This window comes from Leptonychotes weddellii, chromosome 15, assembly GCF_054177405.1.
Source record: "Leptonychotes weddellii isolate Sample4059 chromosome 15, ASM5417740v2, whole genome shotgun sequence".
In the NCBI taxonomy this organism is placed as follows: Eukaryota; Metazoa; Chordata; class Mammalia; order Carnivora; family Phocidae; genus Leptonychotes; species Leptonychotes weddellii.
In genome coordinates, this window is record NC_138383.1 from 48,606,896 (window position 1) to 48,631,449 (window position 24,554).

Sequence of the window (24,554 nt, forward strand, 5' to 3'; positions counted from 1 at the left end):
ATAAAGATTTTATTTTTTAAGTAATCTCTCTGCCCAACACAGGGCTCAGACTCAACCCCGAGATCGAGTCACATGGTCCTCTGACTGAGCCAGCCGGGCGCACCCAGTTATCATGTTTTTTACAAATAAAATCTTACTAAGATTACTTATTGGTTATAACAGTTTAGCTGAAGATTCTTTCGGATTTTCTACGAACACGCTTATGTTGTCTACAAATAGTGACAGTTTTATTTTTCCCTTTCCAGTTCTTACACGTTTCTTTTACTTGCTTTCTTGCGCTGTCTAGGACCCTCCGAGAAGTGGAGATCGCAGGCATCTTTGTGTCATTCCTGATCTCAGAGAGAAAGCTTCAACCTTTCCCCATTGAGAATGATGGTTGCTTCCATTTTGTTTTGTTTTTAATCTTCTTTATCAGATTAAGGGAAGTTTCCCTCTGTTCCTAGTTTTTATCCCGAATGGATGAACTTTTTAAATCCTGATTGGATGTTAATTTAGCAGATGTCTTTCCAGCATTGAGTGAGATGATACTGTGATTTTTCTGGCTATTTTGTTATTGTGGTGAATTATATATATTTTTGAATGTTAAACTGACCTGGCAAGGACCAAGTATTCTTTTTACATACTACTAGATTCCTAGATTCTGCGTGCTAATATTTTGTTTAGGATTTTTGCATCTATATTCATGAGTGAGATTGGCTTAAAATTGTCCTTTGTTGTCAGTCCTTGTCATATTTTGCTATCCAGATTATGCTGGATTTAGAAAATGAATCCAGGAATATATCTCATCCTTGTGTGTTCTCAGGCACTGTTTAGATGGGATTTATGTTATTTCTTTTTTAAATAACACTACGGTTCTCTTGGTAGGCAAGTTTTTCTTTAATAGATGTAGAACTTCTCAGATCTTTAGCTTCTTGTGTCAGGTTTGATAATTGTGTTTCCCTTGGAATTTCTCTGTTTCACCTAAATTTTCAAATTCATAGGCATAAAGCTGTTCGTCATCCCGTCTAGTTTTCTGTAGGACTCGTAGTGATAATGCACGTTCATTCCTGATCTGCTGGAGTCTCACCAGAGGTGTAAGTCGTAAGCTCTAGCTGTGTCTACAAGTGTTAGTATGTAGTCTTGTTGTTACTGTTCAGTCCAAAATAAGGAGGGTGCCCTCATTGTACCCATGGGTTATTTAGGAGTAGATTGCTTAATTTCCAAACGTAAGGGGATTTTCAGGTTTATTTTGTTATTTCTAATACAGTCCCCCCCAACCCCGCTCCCTGGGTCGGAGACCGTAGCCTGAAAGAGTTCAACCCTTTGAAGTTTTTTTGCTTTCATACGGTCCAGCACGTGCTGGGGTTGGGTGAGCGGTCAGTGTGCACATCCTGCAGCCCTCGGACAAGGGGTCCCTCGTGCGCGGTGTCACTCAGTCCTGTATATAATCACGGTTTTCCATGGTTATCTGCTTGTCCTCTATCGGGGACCGTCATTTTCGCTGTATACGTGTTGGAAGTCATGTTATCGCATGCAAATGTAGGATTTTTCCATCTTTCTGTGAATCTTCATGAAATGCTCTTTCTTTAACAGTGATGCTTCTCGGGGCGCCTGGGTGGCTCAGTCGGTTAAGCATCTGCCTTCGGCTCAGGTCATGATCCCAGGGTCCTGGGTTCGAGCCCCGCATCGGGCTCCCTGCTCAGCGGGGAGCCTGCTTCTCCCTCTCCCACTCCCCCTGCTTGTGTTCCCTCTCTCGCTGTGTCTCTGTCTGTCAAATAAATAAATAAAATCTTAAAAAAAAAAAGTGATGCTTCTCACAAAGGATTAGTTTTTTTGTTTTTTTGTTTTTGCTTAGTGTTTGCTCAGTTTATTGTTTCTAAACTTGTTCAGCTTTCCTGTGTCTTGCTTCCTTAGGTGGTGTGTCTCTTCTAAGCAGCCCGTCATTGGTATTTTGGTCCCTAATCTGACAGTATTAACATTTTAATCAGAATATTTGGCTTATGTACATGTGCAGCAGTGACCGAAATCGACCATGGGACTCCTTGCTTCCTCTTGGCCCCGCCTGTTCTGTGCTTTTTCCTCCTCTGCTTTGTACCTCCTTTCCTGTTCAGGTCGTAGGGATCGGTATCGTGGTAGCTTCTCACCTCTTCCCCGGTGCTGTGTTTTGGCTCTTCTCTTCGTTGCTCCCTTGGTGCAGCCCTGGGGTACCGCAGGTACCTGTCGCGGGTGAGGGACGGCCCTGAGCGCTCGGACGGCCCCATGTGCTGGCTGCTGCACCATGTATTCACATACATGATGTCCCTCTCTCTGTTTTTTTAGAGAGAAGGGAGGGAGGGGTGGGGCTGGGGGGAGAGAGCCTCCAGCAGACTCCCCGCTGAGCGCGGAGCCCGAGGGGGGCTCGATCTCGCAACCCCGAGATCACAAGTTGTGTGCTCCACCTGTGGGACCAGCAGGTTCTACTCCGATGTGCTTGGGTCGAGTTTTCTTCTCCAGATTCCGCTTGGAGCGTGGAGCATTTTTGTCTGTGGCTTGATGCCTTGGGTCAGTTTTGGAACATTCTGAGCCATTGTCTCTTGCCCCGCACCCTCTGTCCTCGTCCATGGACTCAGTGCCTCGAGCCACCTTTTCACCGTGTCCCATGGAGCCTCCCGTATTTTAATCCCGTTTCCCCCGCCCTGTGCTTCAGCCCGGATATTTGCTTCTGAGAAAACGGGGAGTAACTGATTGCCTTCTTGAGCTGTGTCTGATTGGCCATTAAACACATCCGGTGAATTTCTAATTTCGGTTAGTTTGTGTTGCAGTTTTCATTTGGCGTTTTCTTTTTATGATTTTGTAAAGGCTTTTTTATGGCTTCTTTTTTACGGTTTTTCTTTTAATGGTTCCCAGTTCTCCGGCAGAATTCTCGATCATGTTTTTTACTCACTTGAACGTGTCCAAGATGGTAACACAGGGCGACAGAAATGGACTCACGGGGGTGTGAGTATTACCTTGGATTAAAGTGGCAAGTGTTGCCTCCTCGGCCAGTAATCGGACGTGAGAAACCAGGAAGGTGGTTTGCAGCTCTCGGTGACGCAAGCTCGTTCTAGAGTTTGGCTCTGGGCGGGCAGTCGGGCCAAGGGGACGAGCACGTGTAGCTCACCAGGGGTTGACATCCTTCCTGGCTGGGCTTTGGGCCGTGCAAGGCCCAGTGTTCCTGGCACACCCCCGACTCTCAGGGTGTAGCTGTCAGGGGCCCCCGGGGGAAACCTGGGGGGTGTTCACCCTCCTCCGGGCCTTGGGCACTGCTCATCACTCTGCTCAGCCTCTTGCTTCTTGGCCACAGTGTTTGGGGTTTGTAACTATCATCTGCGGAAGAAGGAAAGAATGATCCTGTATCACCAAATACTCAGTCACTTTCACAAGGTCCTTCTTTCTCATCAATGTTTATCATAGTTGGTTTGGTCTGTTCGCGTCAGGGTCCAGGCGTGGTCACCATATGGTAATCAGTTGTTCCGTCTCTTGTAATCTATACATTCCCCCTCTTTTTTTTTTTTGAAGAAACAGAGTCCGTTGTGCCGTAGAACCTCCCATATTCTGGATTTTGTTGATTGCGTTCACACATTCGCGTCCAGAGGCTCGATCAGATGCGGATTAAAGAGACACTTCATGCCAGGGTCTCTCACGTTGTGAGGTTGAGGTTGAGGGGTGGGTCCATCTGAGTCTGGGGTTTTGTCGGCCGGATTCGTGTGTTAGGAGTGTCCTTGCGTGCCATTCGCCTGGGGATCTGGCCGCCAGTGGGGAGCACTGTCCAGATGCATCATCTCCTTAGAGCCCACACACACACATGCACACACGCGACAGTTTCGTGTGTGTGGTTTTTTTTTCAAGATTTTATTTATCCGTTTGACAGAGAGATAGAGAGCGAGCACAAGTAGGCAGAGCAGCAGGCAGAGGGAGAGGGAGAGGCAGACTCCCTGCAGAGCAGGGAGCTCGACGCAGGACTTGATCCCAGGACCCGGGATCATGACCTGAGCCTAACGGATTGAGCCACCCAGGCGCCCCTCAAGTGTGTTTTTGATGTTTGCTCTTTTTACAGAATTTCGGCCTTTCTTCCCCCAAAGAAGCAGCAATGATTACTATTTTATTGATCTTTGCTTTGCTTTCTCTCTTCATCTGTCCTTGAAGTATTTTTGTTGTTTTACCCTCGTGCCTTCTTTCTCTTATTATTGTACCTTCGGCCTACTTTTCATTAAGAAGGAAGCTCTCAGGATAAATAATGTGTGCACTCTATTGCTGCATTTCTGGATATCCATTCTGCTCCCTATTTTCTCTGCGGTGGATTTTTGGTTTTTTATTTCAGATGACTCCTTACGGCTTTTCCTTGCTCGCCTTTGCCACTTCTTTTCCCGTATGCATTTCTGTTCCAGTATGTGGAGTACCCGCTCTAAATCTGTTTCCGAAAGTATTCTTTTAGCTTATTTTATCAGTGATTTCCATAGGTAAATTCTTTTCTGAAACTTCTGGATGATGATGTTTTCCTTCTTACATCAGGTTTTTTTTTAAACACATATATGAATTTATGTCGGTGCAGTGTTTACAAACGGTGTGGGTGACCTCTCCTTCTGGGTGGTGGCCTGATGTCCCCCCGAGAGCTCCGGGGGGTGGGGGGGGCAGCGTGTGTGAGGCCCCCTGTTCGGTCCCATGTTTGCTCTGTGCCCTGGCCTTGACCTCCGCACTCCCTCGTTTCCTGGTTCCGCATCCTTCGAACCTTGAAATAAAGTGTGCGCAGATTCCTGTCTTCAACAGAGACCTGGCACTCACAGGGTGGGCAGAGTCTCCCGATACTGGGCAGGAGATGGGCTTTCCAGGCAGAGTGATCCGCATACATAGAAGCCTGGAGCTGTAAAGCGGCATAGCATGTTTAAAAAATGGCAGGTTTTTTGGTGCAAATGTGTTTGTCTGTCTCCCTTAGGTCAGCTATGCAGTGACATGAGCTGGTGTCTTGAAGGCTGTGCAGACAGCCCTCAGGCCTTTGCGCTTCTTCAGAATGTTCTCATGGCTTCAGCATCGGTGCATCTGGCTCCCACTGGCCGTTCTCCTGGGCTCGCCTGCTGTGGCGAAACCCCTTTCAGCATCCCACCATCTCAGTATGCTCCAAGGGGCTCGTTATCGTCCCCGTCCGGCAGTAACATTTCCAGCCTCTCAAGCTTGCAAACGTGAGGCTGTCGTTAGCTTGCGTCTTTGATGGTTTTTATACTCAGAGCTTCTGAGTGCCTCTGCGTCTCCCTCCCCGCAGCGTTCTCGGGACCCACCGCTTCCCTCTCATCTGAGCCCTGTCCCTGTGCTGGGACTGGTGCAGTAGCCTCCACTCCCCACGCCTCACCTCTTGCCTTTCAGTGTCTTTTCTGTGGAGCTGCCAGATCTATGCTTTTACAAACACGCTTCTTCCCTGCATCTCCCCTGAACCTCTACTAGCTGATCCCCTGTGCAGGACACACTCTTAAGTTGTTGAGTCCACCTTTCTAAGCTCCCGCCGCGCACATTCCATGGTACAAACTACTTTCAGTGAGGCTGAGCTTCTTGCTCCGCCTTGGCTATATCCTGCCACCCAGTTTTATGTTTTTTTAATTTAATTTTATTTTTATTATTTTTTTAAAGATTTAATTTATTTATCTGACAGAGAGAGAGAGAGACAGCTAGAGAGGGAACACAAGCAGGGGGAGTGGGAGAGGGAGAAGCAGGCTTCCTGCTGAGCAGGGAGCCCGATGTGGGGCTCGATCCCAGGACCCTGGGATCATGACCTGAGCTGAAGGCAGACACTGAACGACTGAGCCACCTAGGCGCCCCCCAGTTTTATGTTTTAATAGGAATTTCTTTATCTCTCCTCTTGACCTTTAAATAGTCTTTAAAAGAACATCAGAGACCATCGATGTCTGAATTTCATACCTCATTTTACGGTTTCTGATGAGATGGCCGTGACTTTCAGGGTGTGGGGTTGGTTGTATGTTCTGCTCCGGAGTTCCTGTCCTATTTACAATCCTGTTCATCTTTCTCCCTTACTTTCCCACTTTCTTTTTAGTGCCTTATTTTGTGTCTTGTTTGTTGAGTGTATATTTGTTGTCTTTGTACCTAGAGTGTGTATTTCTTGAAGGTAGGTAACGTCTTGTATGTGTGTTCAAACACTGAATGAAGCCTAATTGGAACGTCGGAGTCTCAGAGACCTCTTTTAACAACATATCACCCACCTGCCATGTGCCTTGGGGAACATAAAGGTGGTACAGTATCACTCCCATTATCAGTTCTACAGGAACCTGGTATTGGAGCCAATTTCCAGATAGTTCGAAGGGAGCTCTTGAAGCACTGGAATTGAATAATATATTGCATGTAAACATTTTTTTACTCCCCCTCATTGGCAGGCACGGGGTACTGATGATGATTTAACCTTGTTTTTAGATGACGTACTCATGTTTGTGAGACTGAGTCATCTTTGTAACCCTAGACCTCAGAAAAGCACCCACCATGTGGGAGACACGTATGTTGGAATGATTTCTGATTGAAATGTCGTCGTTAGGACCTGCTGCCATGCCATACATGCTGTGGGATGCTAAACTGAACTTCCACATTTTGACTTTCTTGGGGTTTTCTGTTTGTGTTTGTTGTGGTTTTCGGTTTTTTCTTTTTGGCCGGTCTATAATTTACCTCTTACGAAAGTGAAGTGTAGAATGTGTAGCTTTGTGACAGACTGTGATCTCATTTTTGTTTGTTTTTTTTTTAAGATTTTATTTATTCATTTGAGAGAGAATGAGATAGAGAGAGAGCATGAGAGGGGGGAGGGTCAGAGGGAGAAGCAGACCCCCTGCCGAGCAGGGAGCCCGAAGCGGGACTCGATCCCGGGACTCCAGGATCATGACCTGAGCCGAAGGCAGTCGCCCAACCAACTGAGCCACCCAGGTGCCCCTGTGATCTTATTTTTGAACGGAAAAGTGAGGTATATATAAAAATTCATTGAGCTGTATCGTTATGACTTGTCTACTTGACTGTATACAAGTGAAACTCGATAAAATGTGAAATCGAGGTTGCCTGGCCTTCGTTTTCTCCCCCTTACTAAGACCCCTGGCTGGCCTGGGAGTGGGTGCCACGGTGGTGGGGACCCGAGCTGCCTGTATGAACACAGCTGTTGCTGAGAAGCCCCTCGTGTCCCTGGGGAGGCCGGTCCTGGCACTGGACACCATCAGTCCCCAGCCTCTTTACTGTCCTCCTGCCTGGAGACATGGTCACCCAGGTCCCCTTGAAGAGAAGGCCCCTTTCCAGAAGCCTCGGGCCCTCCTGCCACCATCCCCAGGGGCAGTTTGGCACGCTGTTCTCAGAAATCGTTCTTGGTGAACTGAGAAACCCCCCCAAATCAAAAGTGCTCTCTGTATCAATTTTGAATAGTGGTTATCATGCTGATCAGGAAAGGTTTGTGTGTTCAGCGCTAACGACTCTTAAAAATTATTGGGGACCCGCGAGGTGCCCGGCTGGCTCAGTGGGTGGAGCGCACGACTCTTGATCTCGGGGTTGTGAGTTCGAGCCCCACGTTGGGTGTCGAGATGACTTAAAAACAGAACCTTTAAAAATGAATTACTGAGGCTTCTCCCCAAAGAGCTTTTGTGTGGGTTATGTTTATCTGTATTTGAAAGGATAGCAAAGTTAAAACATACTTATGAATTCACTTAAAAATAGTAAATCATTGATTTCTTCAGATAAGTTCATTTAAAATAAATGTATGACAAGGTAACGTAAGTAAATTATCTTTCATGAAAAAAATAAACTATATTTTCCAAAGCAAAAAAATCAGAGAAGTTTTACATTTTGTTTTTTTTTTTTAAGATTTTATTTATTTATTTGAGAGAGAGAGAATGAGAGAGAGCAAGCACATGAGGGGGGGGAGGGTCAGAGGGAGAAGCAGACTCCCTGCCGAGCAGGGAGCCCGACGTGGGACTCGATCCCAGGACTCCAGGATCATGACCTGAGCCGAAGGCAGTCGCTTAACCAACTGAGCCACCCAGGTGCCCAAGTTTTACGTTTTTGCAAATCTCTCTAATAACCACCTTTTCAGATCATTGAAGGCCCCTGTTCCAGGCGCTGTGTGGTTTCTGGCTGTCTGATCTGTGCAGGTTTTTTTTTTTTAACTCTGTATTTTATTTTTCTTCTAGACTTACTCTGGACTCTTCTGCGTAGTCATAAATCCTTACAAGAATCTTCCAATTTACTCTGAGAATATTATTGAGATGTACAGAGGGAAGAAGCGCCACGAGGTGCCGCCACACATCTATGCCATCTCTGAATCTGCTTACAGATGCATGCTTCAAGGTAACTGGAAGTGCTAGCCTCCTAAATACTCAGTTTCTGAAGTGTAGCTTAGGGTTTTTTTTTTTTAAAGATTTTATTTATTTATTTGAGAGAGAGAGAGTGAGAGACAGAGAGCATGAGAGGGGGGAGCGTCAGAGGGAGAAGCAGACTCCCCGCCGAGCAGGGAGCCCGATGTGGGACTCGATCCCGGGACTCCAGGATCATGACCTGAGCCGAAGGCAGTCGCTTAACCGACTGAGCCACCCAGGCGCCCTAGGTTAGGGTTTTTGTATGCGTCCCGATTTGTTCTCCAAAGGGCTTTAAGCTTAAAAATAAATAAATAAATAAAAAGAAAAGTCATAGCTGTGTATTGTAGAAGAATTTTGAATTATTGCAATTCGAACGGGCAGTGTGGTCATTTTCTGGAGGAAGTTATGATTGCCTTCCTAACTACTTCATGTTCATTTTTTCATTAAAAAGCATCTAGTTTTTATATACATTTGCTCTCCATCCACTACAAGCCGGTGTGCTCGAAGCTCTCCAACACTAGGTATTAGAACTCAACAGCAAGAGCCACGGGAGGAATAATAGAAAAGGTAGATAGAAGCTCTGCTGGGGAAAGAAAGATCATAAAATATTTCTGTCTTAAAACAAAAGTTAGAAAGCACAGGGCAAGTTGGTTGATCTCGACTGTTCACCTTTGGATTGAGGATGAAATATAAATTGGAAGAGTCATTCATTTGCATCATGACCTTAGACACGATGGTTTATGGAGGGATATTTTCCTGAAAACCAGAACGTAGCAGTTTTGAACACGTTTCACATTATCGCTCAAAAAGACTGCATTAAACGTGGGCCTTCCTGGCACCATGTGAGATCTGTAGTCACGCTCCCTCTCCTTTCATCTTTTAAAAAAGAAACTTGATAAAGTATGATAAGACCTATCGGTTCTTTTTTTTTTTTTAAGATTTTTTTATCTATTTATTTGAGAGAGAGACAGAGGAAGCGAGCAGGACCAGGAGGGGAGGAACAGAGGCAGAGGGAGAAGCAGGCTCCCTGCTGAGCAGGGAGCACTATGCGGGACTCGATCCCAGGATCCCGGGATCATGACCTGAGCCGAAGGCAGACGCTTCACCGACTGAGCCACCCAGGCACCCTAGGTCTATCGGTTCTTATAAAATAGGTGGGTGATCTTCAGGGAACGAGAGAGGCTGCCTCCACCTGTCACCGCCTTGCGGGTCTCGGAGGCTGGGTCTGAGTCTGCAGGGCGGTGTGAGGGCCTTCACCAAGTGCAGTGCCCATCACCCACTTCTCGTCTTGTTCACACGTGCATTAGACCAGATCCCTTGGCAAACAGGAAGTACTTCAGACCTAGAGGAGCGTCATCGATGGGAAGGGACAGGTGAATATCCAGAGTCCATTCAGGCTGAAAAAAGATGAAGTTTCACACCCTTAGTTTCAGAGCCAGAGAATCCTCAGAAATGCCTACAGCTGTGGTGAGTTGCTGATCATGGAGAAAGGAGGGTCAGCTGCTTTGCTTTCGGGTCTGTGTCTCTGTGAAGAAGAATAAGCCTTATATACACAGAAAAGCATTTCTGTGAAGGAGCAAACTTCGCCTTATAGGGGAGAAGAAATTGGAGAAAGTGTACTCCTTCTCTGTTGAATACGTATTTCCTCATCGAAATGAGTCCATTCTCCCAGTCGAGATGGTCGACCCTGTCTGGTTCCTGAAGTGTTATCTAGAACGGGAGTTTCCAGAAGGTGGGGGAGAGGGCAGGGTCACGTGTACAATTCTAACTTTTCAAAAGGCCAAGAAGCTTCAGGCTGCTGAGCTTCGCATACCTACCAGGGAAGACTCTAGAATCTATTGTTAACAGCCTGAGAACAACACGAAAATATGCCCCACATTCCTTTAGCTCAGTGGGAAGCGAAATTATAGCGGACAGCGTTAACAGAGAATCGTGCCATCCCACGGTCTTCCGTGACGTCCTCGTGGCTGTTTGCAGAAAAGGTGCACGGAGGTGCTGGGTGGTGCTGGGTGGTGCTGGGTGGTGCTGGAGGCTGTCCAGCTTCGCCAGGGTGTCCACCAGCGGGTATCCCGTTGGGACATTTTTATCAGTATACCTAAAGATGAGGGAGACTTGCCCATGAAATGCATAGATGATGTGAAACGTCAATGCAATAAATGCATTTGATGAAAAGAGACAGGATTTTTAAAATTATCTTGACAGGTTGAATGGAAAAGTTGAATCTAACAAAATAGTTAACAGTGGTTAAATGTTAACGTCCCATTATTGGGTTGCCAGAGCAGCTACATGCGTATGGAGCGAGGAGGATGTGGCTTACCAGCATATCATATTATCACCAATATTATCATTAATGCCAGAATGAACATTTATTGAATATTTCTGTGTGCCAGGCACTGGGGCTAAATGTTTCATGTGCACGATGTAATCTGCAACAACAACCCTATAAAGTCAAAAGAATTGCTGTCCCTATTTTACTGAGGCACAAAAAAGTTAAAAACTTGACCCAAGAAAATGTAGATAGTAAGAGGTTATGAGCTAGGATTCAAAACCAAGGCAGTGTGACACATTCTTTTCCACAATAATAAAATTCCATATGAAAATTAAAAAGAGGGGCGCCTGGGTGGCTCAGTCGGTGAAGCACCTGCCTTCAGCTCAGGTCGTAATCCCAGGGTCCTGGGAGCAAGTCCCGTGTCGGGCTCCCTGCTCAGAGTCTGCTTCTCCCTCTCCCCCTGCTTGTGCTTGCTTGCTCTTTCTCTGTCAAATAAATAAATAAAATCTTTTAAAAAAATTAAAAAGAATTAGTTGATAGTTTTCATTACATAATAATTGAAAAGGGTGACACAAAATACAAACAGACCCCCCCCCCACCAAACAGTTCCATCATGTTCCGCTCTGTAGGTCGGGGGCCATATGCTGACGTCCTACACAACGCAGTTGGGTTGGGACACACACTAGGGTAGTCAAAGTATGGCTTACGCTACCTACCAGAGCTGCTCCATGTAGGCTTTCAGTTACCAGCGTGAGCAAAGCAGCTAAATGCCACTGGGCCAGTGAAGAGGATCTATACCTAGAGAAGGGACCAGGGGAAGATTCAGAGCATAGCGTCCCACTGAACAGAGTTTGCTTCTTTAATGCACAAAAACAGAAGAGAGCTGACCTTTTCCCCTAAGTTTGGATTCTAGGGGATTCCATATTAATAAAACACAGAGTGTGTCTGGCACGTAGTAGGTGCTCAAGAGACGTTCATTGAATGAATGAATGACAGGAGAGTTCTTGGACATAAACTTGATGGCAAAAATCGCAAACTCCGTTCTCGTTAGATTTATACTGAAGTAAAATATACACCTTAACTAGTAAGTAAGTGTTTCATGTTTTTTAGGGTTAAATGGAACTTTAAATTAAAAAAATTTCCAATCGCACACTGTTGATATATAGAAATATTTTTAAAATATACGTATTGGCATTGTGTATCTTTTTTTTTTTTTTTTTTTGACAGAGAGAGAGCGACAGCAGGAACACAAGCAGGGGGAGTGGGAGAGGGAGAAGCAGGCTTCCCACTGAGCGGGGAGCCCGATGCAGGGCTCAGTCCCAGGACCCTGGGATCATGACCTGAGCCAAAGGCAGATGCTCAACGACCGAGCCACCCAGGCGCCCCGGCATTGTGTATCTTAGAACCTTGCAAAACTCACTTGTTCTGCAAGGGTTTTTGGTCGAATGTTTGGGATTTTCTGTGGAGACCATCATGTCCTCTGCAAACAGAGACATCGCTAGGTCCTTCCCGTCTTATGCTTTGGATTTTTTCCTGGCCTTGTACTGTTGAATAGGTGTGGTGACGGCATTCGTCCTCGCCTCGTTCCTGGTCTCGGGGACAGCGTTCAGTTTTCCGCCATTAAGGGTAGTGTTGTTGTATGGGTTGTTTGAACCTGCTGTTTACCAGATTCACGGAAGTCTCTTGTATTCCTAGTTTGCTCAGGTGTTTTAAAATCCTGAATGGATGTTGAGTTTTGTCGAATGCTTTTTCTCCATCTGTTAGATGACTAGGGGATGTTCTTTAGTCTGTCGACACAGTGAGTTAGATTGTTTGCCTTTGGACATTGAACTAACCTTGCCTTGCAGGACAAATGCCACCTGCTCATCATGTGTCCCCCTCCGTATTGCTGGAGTGGATTTGCTAGCACGGTGTTAAGAATTTTTGTGTCCTTGCTGATGACAGATACCTGTCTGTTATTTTTTCATATTATAATGTCTCTGTAGTCACAGTGTCAGGATAAGGCTTGTCTCTGAGAAGGGGTTGGGAGATACTCCTTCCTTTTCAGTTTTGTGAAAAGTTTGGTATGATTTTTTCCTTAACTGTTGTGTCGAATTCACCGGTGAAGTGTGTTTTCTTTGTGGGAAGGTTTTTAATTACACATTCGATTGTTTTTTTTAACTGAGGTATCGTTGACATTTTAGGAGTTCCACAAATTCAATTTCTTTAATAGATAATGGGGCCCAATCAGGTTATTTCTTCTGGAATGAGCTTTAGCAGTTTGAGTCTTTTTAAAAAGTTGTCCCTTTCATTGTAGTTGTCAGACTGGGATTCAGGGTGGTTATTCTCAGATATTGGTCATTTGTGTCTTTTTCCTGATCAGTTCGCCTAGAGGTTTATCAACTATATGATTTTTCTCGAAGAACCAGAATTCCTGGTTCCTTTTCTTTTCTTTTTCCTGTTCTCCATTTCATTGATTTCTGTTCTTTCTCATTTCCTGGCTTCTATTTAATTCAAATTCCATTTGCTTTTTTCTAGTTTTTTAAGGTAGGAGCCGAGGTCATTGATTTGAAACCATTTCCACCGTTGAAATATGATTTAACTCGGCGTGGATTTATCGAGGACCTGCATATGGGATTCTAACACTGAGCTAGGAAAGGAGTCTGTAACTAGCCTTCGGAAGGCTAGTTACATTTTTGAAAGTGAAATTGTTTCCCTTAAATATCAGTATGAGGCTTTGGTTCCATTTACGGGTTTTTAGAGATCAAGGTCATTGTGCATTGTTATAGTGCGAGGATTCATGACGTGGAAGGGAGGAGTGGTGGGATCACAATTGGAGAGAATCTTGGAGGTGATCAAGCCCATACCCTTATTTTTTTTTTTAAAGATTTTATTTATTTGACAGAGACACAGCGAGAGAGGGAACACAAGCAGGGGGAGTGGGAGAGGGAGGAGCAGGCTTCCCGCCGAGCAGGGAGCCCGATGCGGGGCTCGATCCCAGGACCCTGGGATCATGACCTGAGCCGAAGGCAGACGCTTAACGACTGAGCCACCCAGGCGCCCCAAGCCCATACCCTTATTGGACAGATAGGGAAACTGAGGCCCAAAGTCATACAAGACCAGACCGACAAACACGGAGGATCGATTAAGTGTGGCTAGCAGAGTTGTTCTGCTTTTGGTTGGGCCGGGGGTGAGAAGCATGGGGAGTGAAGTATGGAGCAGAATCGAAGGGTAGGCGGTGGTTGTGTTGGTCTCCAACTTCAGTGATAATGAGTATGTACAGAGGCAGGAGGAAAGCCATTCTGAACTAATTAGGAGGCAATTGAATTTTGGTTAATTTGAATGCTTTTTGATGTTTTTAATGGGTGAACCAGTTCGGAAAAGCCATAAGAAACTTGGCGTAGTGGAGTTCTATAGAAGTTGCTGAGACCTAGAGAATGTCGGGGTCTGGAGGGTCCTGTTTACAGTGAATGAACAAGGACCTGATAAAATCCTAGTATCAGCAAGATATCGATACTGCGTTCATAGATGCGAAGTGAGTTTGCAGCAGAGCGGGGCGGGGGGACCAGCACACAGGAGCCCAATGCCCACGGTCTCACCAGTGCCCAGCGCTCAGCCACCCTAATCAAGGCTAACTGTCAGCATGAGAGTAAGGACAGAAGACAGCCTGATCTCAGGCAGCACGTTCTAGGGAGCAGGCAGTCGGTGGCATCGTCTACTCCAGAATAGGGTCAAAAGAAGGACACGTTGAGGAGCCAGAGGGAGAAGCTTCCCCAGAGGGGCCCCAGCTGAGCCGAGCACGGAAGGACACGTAGGGAGCTAACAGTGTCTGTGGGTCTGGGCGGGGGGAAGCGTGTGGAAGGAAGGGCATGGCGTGGCCCCTGGGAAAGAGAACCAGTAACCCCAGTAAAGGAGGCAGGGGTCAGCCCAGTCCTGGGATGGTGCCTGTGCAGCCGGAGGGAGGGATACAACGGTGGTTAGGAGCTAGTCAGAGGTAAGGATGCTCTTTGTAGAACTCGGTGTTTACACAGAATATACACGTGCGTTTGTTTATTGTAATAATATGATAGAGTGCATGAACTCTTGATTTCTCTCTGATAAAGGCTGTTGACGCCTGAACCACTGTGGGGCCCTTATCGGGTCCCCGATGGCAACCACTCCAGGGGAAGCACGCTCAGCACAGGGGTGACAGAAGACCTCGCTGGGCCAGGCCCTGTGAGCACAGTCCCCGTCTAAGCAGCGGCCCCTTGGTTAGCGGTGTTGACAACACAGGTAGCAGAGACAGGCGCCAGCCCTCACCCCTCAGCAGCCACGGGACCCCCTCCAGGAACATTTCTCTCCTGTTAAATAGATATTCAGGCTCGGAAGTGACTGGAGGTCCTGCATCCCACGCTGCAGGTTCATCCGTGGGCTGGATGTGGGTTTGAATTTCACCCTTTCCTTTGAAAAACCAAGCTGAGGGGCGCCTGGGTGGCTCAGTTGGTTAAGCGACTGCCTTCGGCTCAGGTCATGATCCTGGAGTCCCGCATCGGGCCCCCTGCTCGGCGGGGAGCCTGCTTCTCCCTCTGACCCTCCCCCCTCTCATGTGCTCTCTCTCTCTCAAATAAATAAATAAAAAAATCTTTAAAAAAAAAAAAAGAAAAACCAAGCTGAAGACTCAAATCATTTATCACTTTAAAATCATGTGAGATTTTTTTCCCCATGGCACGTTCTTTTGTTATTTTGGGGATGTATACGACTTAAACTTCATGCAGATGTTTGTCTCTTTTTTTTTTAGATTTTATTTATTTATTTGAGAGAGAGAGAATGAGAGACAGAGAGCATGAGAGGGAGGAGGGTCAGAGGGAGAAGCAGACTCCCCACCGAGCAGGGAGCCCGATGCGGGACTCGATCCCGGGACTCCAGGATCATGACCTGAGCCGAAGGCAGTCGCTTAACCAACTGAGCCACCCAGGCGCCCCGATGTTTGTCTCTCTTCAACCTTCTCCACTTAGTGTGTGATTATTACTATTTTTTTCTCCTTTAAGGTCAAGTTAGTAACGATTCCTCTCCGGTTGTGGGTGTTCTGGAAGCTGTTCTGAAAGGCGGGGGTTTCCAAACCAGACCCTGCATCAGAATCACCTGGGGAGCTTACTTAGAGAGGGCGTTTCAGTCCCTACCCCCCTAAAAATGATTCAGTGAGGGAGGAGCCCTGGGGACTCATCCTTATAGGACTTCTCAGGTGATGCTGATGTGTAGCAGGGCTTGAGCATCGAGGTTGATGAGGCATATAAAGCCTTCGAAGCCTGGGCGAGGCATATAAAGCCTTCGAAGCCTGGGCCATCGTTTACCCCTCTGGGGGGTGGGGAAGCGTTACGAGAGAGGAGCGGAGTTCCCAATGTGATGTGGGCCATGACTGCAACTTGATTATATGAAGTCTTTAAAAAAAAAAAAAACCAGGCAAATGGTCACTTTGTTTTTTTGTTTGTTTTGTTTTGTTTTATAGATCGTGAGGACCAGTCAATTCTTTGCACGTAAGTAAATATTGAACGTTCGGACTTGTTTTTGATTCTGTTGGAAACTAAAGCGATTGTTTTTGTGTGTATGTGTTTGGGGGGAGGGGGAAAGTAGAGCAGTTATTTTAAGAATTTGATGTGAACCTTGCAGTTAATCATTTTAAGACTAAGATGATACAAGTTGCTTAAATCCGGGGTCCCTGTTTGGCTGTCACACCGGGCGTCTCCCACATTTCGCAGTGTTTCTCTGTGAAACTTACGTCTTTCGTTTTTGCACGCACCTGGTGGCCTCCTGGACGTTACAGCAGCGTGTCCACATCACCTGGTGCAGGCGACCGACGGTCGTGTGCCTCGTGTGCTGAGTGCTAGAGTGTCGGGAGTGAATGAAGCCGTATCCACGGCAGGACGCCATTAGATTGGCCTGGAAAAGGATCGTTAGAAAGACCAGCCCAGCTGCGGTGTGGATGGAGATTGACCGAGTTTTGCTGTTAGTGGTGGAGTGTTTATCGTGAGCGAGTTTAAATGGGGGGGGGGGGAGGCGGGGCGGGAAACCTCTCGTCTGTGGCTTCTCTTTTCCATGATGTCGCAACTCCGGTATGTGACACAAGAGGAGGGAGGAGAGGTAGAAATGGCGGGCTCCAGTCTGCTTGTTGTGTACATTTTCTCCTAGCCTTGTTTAGCCTCGGGGTTGTACAAGTTAGCTTTTCCTGAGCAGTCAACCACCCTGGAACTTCATGGCTTAAAATACTTCTCCCGGCAATTGGGTCGGGCTCAGCTGGGTGGTTCGGCGGACCTGGGCCCACTCCTGCACCTGCGGCCGGCTTGGGATGGGGGTGCTGGCTGACTGCGGGCTGGGGGGCCTTGCCTTCACCTGTGCATATCCTCGTGTTCTCCAGCGGGCTGTCCCGGGCTTTTTACACGGGGGCAACGTTCCAGGAGCAGCAAGCGGGCGAGCTCCAGCGTGGGAGCCTTGTTCGAGTTCCTGCTTCTGTCCCGTTTGCTGTCTTCCCAATCCCAAGCGAGACACACGGCCAAGGCCGGGCTGGGTGTGGGACGCACTGCCACAGGGAGCAGATAGAGCGAGGCGGGAGACGGTTGGGGTCATTGCTGCAGACAGCCCTCCACCGGAGAGCGGTGGAGTGGAACCCGATCCAGTCCATCAAAAGGTAGAACCATTGCATCTCTGCAAATGGGGGACAGCGGAGCAAGAGAACGGAGAACATTGGCCCGAGAAGCTGTCACAGTGGGGTATGGGCAAAGGGGAGCGGATGGTTGGGAGGGAGTAGACGGGTCAGGACAGAGCGCTCGGGGTCTCGATGGAATAGAACAAATGATGTTGGGGATACTGGTGTCAACAGGAAGAGTGGGCGGTGCGGCCACGGGAGTGAGTGGTGGAGAGGCAGGGGGGCTCCCTGGAATTGAGGGCGCCGAGGGGCGGGGCCTGGGATGTGTCCCTCACATGCAGGGGGTGCTCGGCCACGCGCACGTGTACACACCCACACGCGAGTGCTGAAGGGCCAGCCCTCCGTAAAGCTAAATGACTTCACCTAGAGGAGTGTCCTTCATCCCAAGAAAATACCCCTCCCACTCTTTTGGAATAAAAAGTGCTTTCTTTTTTGAAACAAGAGTGGAGGTTTTTGTTCTTAATGATCTTCCTGGGTGAGATCCACCCAGAGATCAGGACCGCTGGAGAGGAGGGGTGAGTGAGCAGGATGCCAGCGACTTTGTGCCTGACTCAGGTCTGGGAGCGGGGGATGGGAGAGGGGGTGTCCTCACCTGGGAGGGGCGTCTGCGGAGCCCTCAGTGAGGAGGCGGAGGATGTGGGTGACTTTGCTCACTCTGGAATGGGGGTCCCGGAGCGTGCAGAGGAAACGGGGTGGGAGAGGGATAGCGGGGTTTGGGATCGGGAGAGAGGACCGCGTGGGAGCAGACTGTAAGAATGCAAAGTGACCCGAGGAGCTGATGTCTTGGGCACTGAACAGGGACAAGGATGGCAGGGCCGTGAGCCTGAAGGATTCCCAAGAGTCCGGGGGTGGGGTGGGGGGCTCGGGCCTCTGGAGGCGGCGGCCACGGCTGGTACTTATGGCTCCCGGTGCATTGCTAGCTTGGGTGGGCAGGCTCGCAACCAGATGAGTTTCTGGACCCTGATCCTTCGCACGCTCCCTGGCGGCTTCCTGAAGACTCCGTGTGCCGGTGGACAAGGGAGGCCCCATGAAGCCTGCAGGCGTGGAGGACAGCAGGTGAGGAGTGGCATCAGGCGATTTTCAAGGATTTTGGTGTAAGTGGAGCATACGGTGTGAAGTAGGCAACAAATGTGAGCTTGAACTCAACATGCCGAGAAATTAACCTACATTCCCGCGCATCACCCAGTTTCCTGATTTCTGCTATCCGCTCCTGTGTTTCAGGACTCCAGGCCCAGCATCTCTCGGTGTCCTCAGACTCCTCCGTCTGCAGGCCCCTGTTTCTGGTCACACTGTCGGACATTTCTGTCCGTCTGGTCCTAGCCGGTCCCATAGCTCCGGTCTGGCCCGCTTTTGTGGATCCCGGCTGGCTTCGTGCCTTTAGCCTCTTCTTCCCTCCGGGGAGGAAATCTCAAATCGAATCCCACCTACATGATAGGTTCCAACCCACACTGATTTTCTTTCCCCGGGCCCTTTTTTACATCCACTGCCATTCTGGGTTCCGTATTTGGGTCACCCAGACCGTGTTTTACAACTAGACAGAAAGGTGGGAACTATGACTTACCTTGATTGCTCCTTAATAACCCCGGAGACCCTGGCAGCCTGTTCTGAACATAGAACGTACTTCAGAAACTGATAAAATGTCAAACGAAAGAACAAATCTCTTAATGAAGGAGGAACCCAGATAACAGGCTAAAGTATAGATTACTGGTGATACCATATGTTTTCAAGGGAAAACCTTTCTGATACCATTTTTAAAAGACATTTTAGTTTGAAACTTAAAACCTACACAGAAGTAGAATGGTATGTGGCCCCCATATGCCCATCACCCAGCTTCCATGATTTTACATTTTTTATCACATTTTCTTCATTTCTTTCCCTTTTTGAAACTTTTGCTGATGCGTTTTCCCCAAGTTTTTATTTTTAAAAAATTCAAACCTACTTGAAGTTGACAGAATGATAATTTAAATGGCTATATACCCTTCACTTTGTCGGTTTCCTCTCCATGCACACCAGCACTTTTTTTTTTAACCATTTGCAAAGTGATTGCAGACCTCCTGACACCTTGAGATTTTTCAGCGGGTGTCTCCCAAGGACGAGGGCATTCCCACATAACCGCAGACTGTCATCACACTTAGAAGGTCAATATTGGTTCCATAATATCTAACGTAGGATCCAATTTCCAGTAATAGTGCTCAACATATTTTTTATAACTTTTAAAATCCACGACCCTTGCCTTAGGTCTCTTCGTTTCAATTCTGTATTCTAGAATAGTCCTCTCACTTCTTGCTTTCTTTTGTTTTTTATTTCACTGGCTTGTGTTTTTCAAAAAAGTCAGTTATATTTAGAACCTGATCTGCAAGTGTCTTAAAGATGATCCATTGCAGTGCAGTGTTGACACAGACCGCCCAGGGCCTACTCCTCCACGCGGTGCTCACACTGTGGACCCCAGCCATAAGCTTAGGGGGTCCCAGGCCACCCGCACCTCTGACCAACCAGCTACAGATTTGGGGGTTGCTACCCACCTGACTTTGATAGTTCAGTAGGATGACAAATCAGAGCCAGCCAGACGAGAGACAGGGTGAGGCCTGGGAGGGTCCCAAATGTGAACCTTCCCTATCTTCTGGACACTTCCCCCCCCCCCCCCCCCCAGCACACCGATGTTTATCAGCAACGAGGAAGCTCACCCGAGCTGCGGAGTCTAGAGTTTTTAAGGGGCTTTGTTAAGCAGGTATGGTTGATTGAATCATTGGCCGTGTATTTGATTTCAGTCTCCAGGCCCTCTCCTCTCCCAGGATATTGGGATGATTTCCATGGCTCAATGCCCAAACCTCTGATCACTCGACTGGTCTTCCAGTATGGCCAGCGCCCATCCTGGAACTATCTAGGGGCCCTCTGTGAGTCCCCTCATAAGCAAAAGCTCAGGGCCCACCATGAATGACAGAGACTTGCCAAGGACTTAGAGGTTCCCTCTCAGGAACCAGGGACAAAGACCAGCCACATTCTTCATTATACACCATCAGTTAACAGTCACACAGGAATTTAGGCATTGGAACTCTCCATGAAATGAGTAGAATAAAGGAGCTACATTCTGCTCATGAGCTAGGGCGAAAGAGCATGTGTGTGTGGCCTGTCAGCAGAGTCTGGTGACCATAACCCCACATACAGTAGGACTCGGACCTCTCCTCCTCGAGTGGGTGGTTGTGGTTTGGGAGCTTGGCTGAGTTTATTATTGTTTTATTTAAGAGAATGTGAGAGTGCGTGTGCAAGCAGCAAGTGGGGGGAGGGGCAGATGGAGAGGGAAAGAGAATCTCCAGCAGACTCCACACTGAGTGTGGAGCCCGATGCGGGGCTCAGATTCACGACCCTGAGATCATGACCTGAGCTGAAATCAAGAGTCAGACACTCAGCCAACTGAGCCAGCCAGGCGCTCCTGGGTGACCACTTTTGATGAGACTTTTTGTCTGGAAGCAGGAAAACACTCAGGGAGAGAATGACTTCTGTTGATAGAAAGAAAAGTTAGTGAACACTAATTCACTTTTTTTTTTTTTTTAAGATTTTATTTATTTATTTGAGAGAGAGAGAATGAGAGACAGAGAGCATGAGAAGGAGGAAGGTCAGAAGGAGAAGCAGACTCCCTGCCGAGCAGGGAGCCCGATGCGGGACTTGATCCCGGGACTCCAGGATCATGACCTGAGCTGAAGGCAGTCGCTTAACCAACTGAGCCACCCAGACGCCCCTAATTCACTTTTGTTACCAGAAGTGACCTCTGCAGGCAGCTGTAATTAGACAGGGTCATTTTTAGACTCCTTTGTCCTCAATTAATAGGTTTGGATTTCTGAGGTGAGTCTCCTAGCGTCTGGTTCTCTCTTCTTGAGCACAAAGTAGCAGTCGGTAAGAACCTTTTCTTTCTTCCCTTTAACTTGTCCAAGCATCTTATTGTGAATATTTTCAAATCTAAAGCAGAGTTGAAAGAATTTTGAGCCAAGATCCATATATCCCTCAACCTAGATTCTTCCATTAATACTTACTGTATTTGCTGTATGATATATTGATCTGTTCATCTTCTGTCCATCCATCGATCCATTTTATTGTTTGTGTCGGGAGGAATATTTTTCCTTTTCCACCTTCTGTCTTGCACCTGGGGCTTCACAAATTAGCCATAGATTAATAGGAGAAAAGACTATGTTTACCTACACACGCACATGGGAGTACTCAGTGCTGAGCATTTGCTGAATAACTAGAAATAAAAGGCTTATATGCTAAACTTGATCAAAAAAGGAGGATTAGGGGGCGCCTGGGTGGCTCAGTTGGTTAAGCGACTGCCTTCGGCTCAGGTCATGATCCCGGAGTCCCGGAATCGAGTCCCGCATCGGGCTCCCTGCTCGGCAGGGAGCCTGCTTCTCCCTCTGACCCTCCCCCCTCTCATGTGCTCTCTGTCTCTCTCATTCTCTCTGTCTCAAATAAATAAATAAAAAAAATATTTAAAAAAAAGGAGGATTAGGGCTTCAGGGAGAAAGTGTGGAGGGTTCTGTTGGGCTTTAGCATGCTGACAGACGGCTGACTTTGTACTTCCTGGGTCTGTCTTTTCCCAGTCAGGACACTCCTTGGGATGAATGGCAGCTAGATTTTCAGGAGGCTCTGCTTAAGGTTAGGTGATGTTTCCTTCTGTGGCCGCTGATAGATATTTTCAGTTTAAAGTAATTTTTATACCACTTTGATGAGCTACCAATCCCTTCATTTGATTTATTTCAAGTTCAGTTACAGACATCAGTATACTTCCGCTTAAACACCTCAGTGTACATAATATTAGCTGAAGTCCAATATTTACGTCTTTATCTTTGGAGCTAAAATTTGTGTATAATGAAATGCGCAAGTCTTAAATGTCCGTTTGCAGAGCTACTTCTGTAACCTGAACCTCTGTCAAGATAGAGAGCATTACTGTCGCCCTGGAAGAAAGTTCCCCAGCACATCCGTACCCTCACCTCTTTTAGCCTCGGCACATTTTTTTAATTCTTGGATGCCCCTGGTTATGATATTTAATAACATTTTTCTGGTTCATATCTATTATAAGCTACATTGTGACTTGAGAAATATGAAAATGTGAAACAGTGTATCTTAGATTTGAGAGACTAGGATCCGTTCTGGGGTGCCTTTGAGTACCCACCAAATAAAGAAGTCCAAGAATATATAACCGGGATCTTTTAAAACAGCACACAGCCAAGCTACTTAAGTTTCCTGTGTGAGATTATTTAGTCAATTTACATAGTAGTTATTTTCTATTAATAGTATCTTTGTGATACGATTACATAGTATCGCAAAGAAAAATACAGTGGGAAGCAACATTTTTAAAAAAAGATTTATTAGAGAGTGTGCAAGCAGCGGGGGAGGGGCAGAGGGAGAGAATCCTAAAGCAGACTCCGCGCCGAGCGTAAAGCCTGATGTGGGGCTCGATCCCATGACCCTGAGATTATGACCTGAGCTGAAACCAAGAGCTGGACATTACACCGACTGAGCCACCCAGGGCGCCCTGGAAGCAATGTTGTTGCTGTTGTTGTTGTTGTTGTTAATAATATACTTAGGTAGTTTGATAGCTTCTCTCTAAGCTTTACTATTTTAATCACTTACTGTCTACTTTTCCTCCAAAAGGATGAGCATCTTCATTTCCCCTCTGGCCTCCTCTGCCTACTACTCCCCAGCCAGCTTTCCCTCTGCAGACCCAGGCCAAGCAGCGTGGGCCCCCACTTACGGGTCCAGCCCCCTGCATGGTCCTTGTTCTCGTGTCTTGCCCAAGTCTCTGGTGAAGACACTCAGGGTTTCCTTTATCATGCGAAAGCCGTGTTCTCCACGTTTGATCCCATGTCATCGGCAGTGAAATCCTATTAAGAGCGTATCCTTATGTTGACTTTCCTCTCATTAGAATTAAAATTCACAGAGTAGTCCACCTCGGTAAGGAAATGATTCTGTTCTCTAAGCTCCTTTTTTAAAGATAATCTATTTTCATTTATGACCATCTAACTACTGGTTAACTCAAGTTGTTCTCCTTTTAAGTATATTTAATCATGTAACACTTGTAAAACAGTGGTTGCTTCACATCGGCCTTCTATCGGGACGTGATGAGATTTCTTTCTTAAGGAATTTTATCCTATTCAGATACATTAAGTGGTGCTGACCGAGCCAGCCTGGATTTAGAACCGTTAGTTCTTGCTCTGAGAAACCTGCATTGGAAGCTTTAAAATAACCAAATCAGTAGAATTGATTAACTAGCTAAAACCCCGAAATAGGCCCCAGCAACACAGTCAACTGATTTTTGACAGAGGATCAAAGGTAACATCTTGGAGCAAAGATAAGCCCTTTAACAAAGGTGCTGGGACAGTGGGACATCATATGTTAAAAGGGGGGGGCATCTAGGTGCGGGCCTTACACCCTTCACAGAACTGAACTAAAAAATGGATCACAGAGCTAAATGTAAAACCCAAACTATAACGCTCCTATAAGATACTGTAGGGGGGGGCACCTGGGTGGTTCAGTCGGTTAAGCGTCCAATGCTTGATTTCAGGGTTGTGAGTCCAAGCCCCATGTTGGGCTCTGCACAAGGCATAGAGCCTATTAAAAGATAACCGAGGAGGGGCGCCTGGGTGGCTCAGTTGGTTAAGCGACTGCCTTCGGCTCAGGTCATGATCCTGGAGTCCCGGGATCGAGTCCCGCATCGGGCTCCTTGCTCAGCGGGGAGTCTGCTTCTCCCTCTGACCCTCCCCACCTCATGCTTTCTCTCTCTCTCAAATAAATAAATAAAATCTTTAAAAAAAAAAAAAAAAAAGATAACCGAGGAGGAAATGTTCATGATCTTGGGTGTGGTGATGCTTTTTTGGATACAACAGTAACCATGTGATCCATGAAAGAAATAGTAAGCTGGACTTCATTAATATTAAAAACTTCTCTGCAAAAGACACTGTCAAGATAATGAAAACATAAGCTACTGACTAGGAGAAAATATTTTTTTTTATTTTTCAGTATTTTGTTTTGATTCCTTTTTTTTATATTTATTTTTTTTTATTCTTATGTTAATCCCCATACATTACATCATTAGATTTAGATGTAGTGTTCCATGATTCATTGTTTGTGCATAACACCCAGTGCTCCATGCAGAATGTGCCCTCCTCAACACCCACCACCAGGCTAACCCATCCTCCCACCCCCCTCCCCTCTAGAACCCTCAGTTTGTTTTTCAGAGTCCATCGTCTCTCATGGTTCGTCTACCCCTCCGATTTCCCCCGCTTCATTCTTCCCCTCCCGCTACCTTCTTCTTTTT

At 46.9% G+C, this 24,554-nt stretch overlaps 2 protein-coding genes across 3 annotated transcripts in view; both read left to right on the forward strand.

The window, feature by feature from the left end:
- The window catches only part of LOC102734673 (myosin-10-like), a 26,462-nt gene extending 9,910 nt beyond the window's left edge, over positions 1-16,552 (forward strand). Inside the window, exons 3-4 of one of the 2 annotated variants that reach the window (XM_081805738.1) lie at positions 8,154-8,310; positions 15,594-15,748. In XM_081805738.1, the coding sequence (XP_081661864.1) occupies positions 8,154-8,310; positions 15,594-15,733 (297 nt within the window). In that variant the 3' untranslated portion in view covers positions 15,734-15,748. Of the gene's footprint in view, positions 1-8,153; positions 8,311-15,593; positions 15,749-16,051 lie in introns of those variants that run through there. The other variant, XM_081805739.1, reaches the window with a different exon arrangement.
- RPL26 (ribosomal protein L26) overlaps positions 1-24,554 on the forward strand; it is a 225,024-nt gene that overhangs the window by 40,911 nt on the left and 159,559 nt on the right. The gene's annotated exons all lie outside the window — the stretch shown is intronic.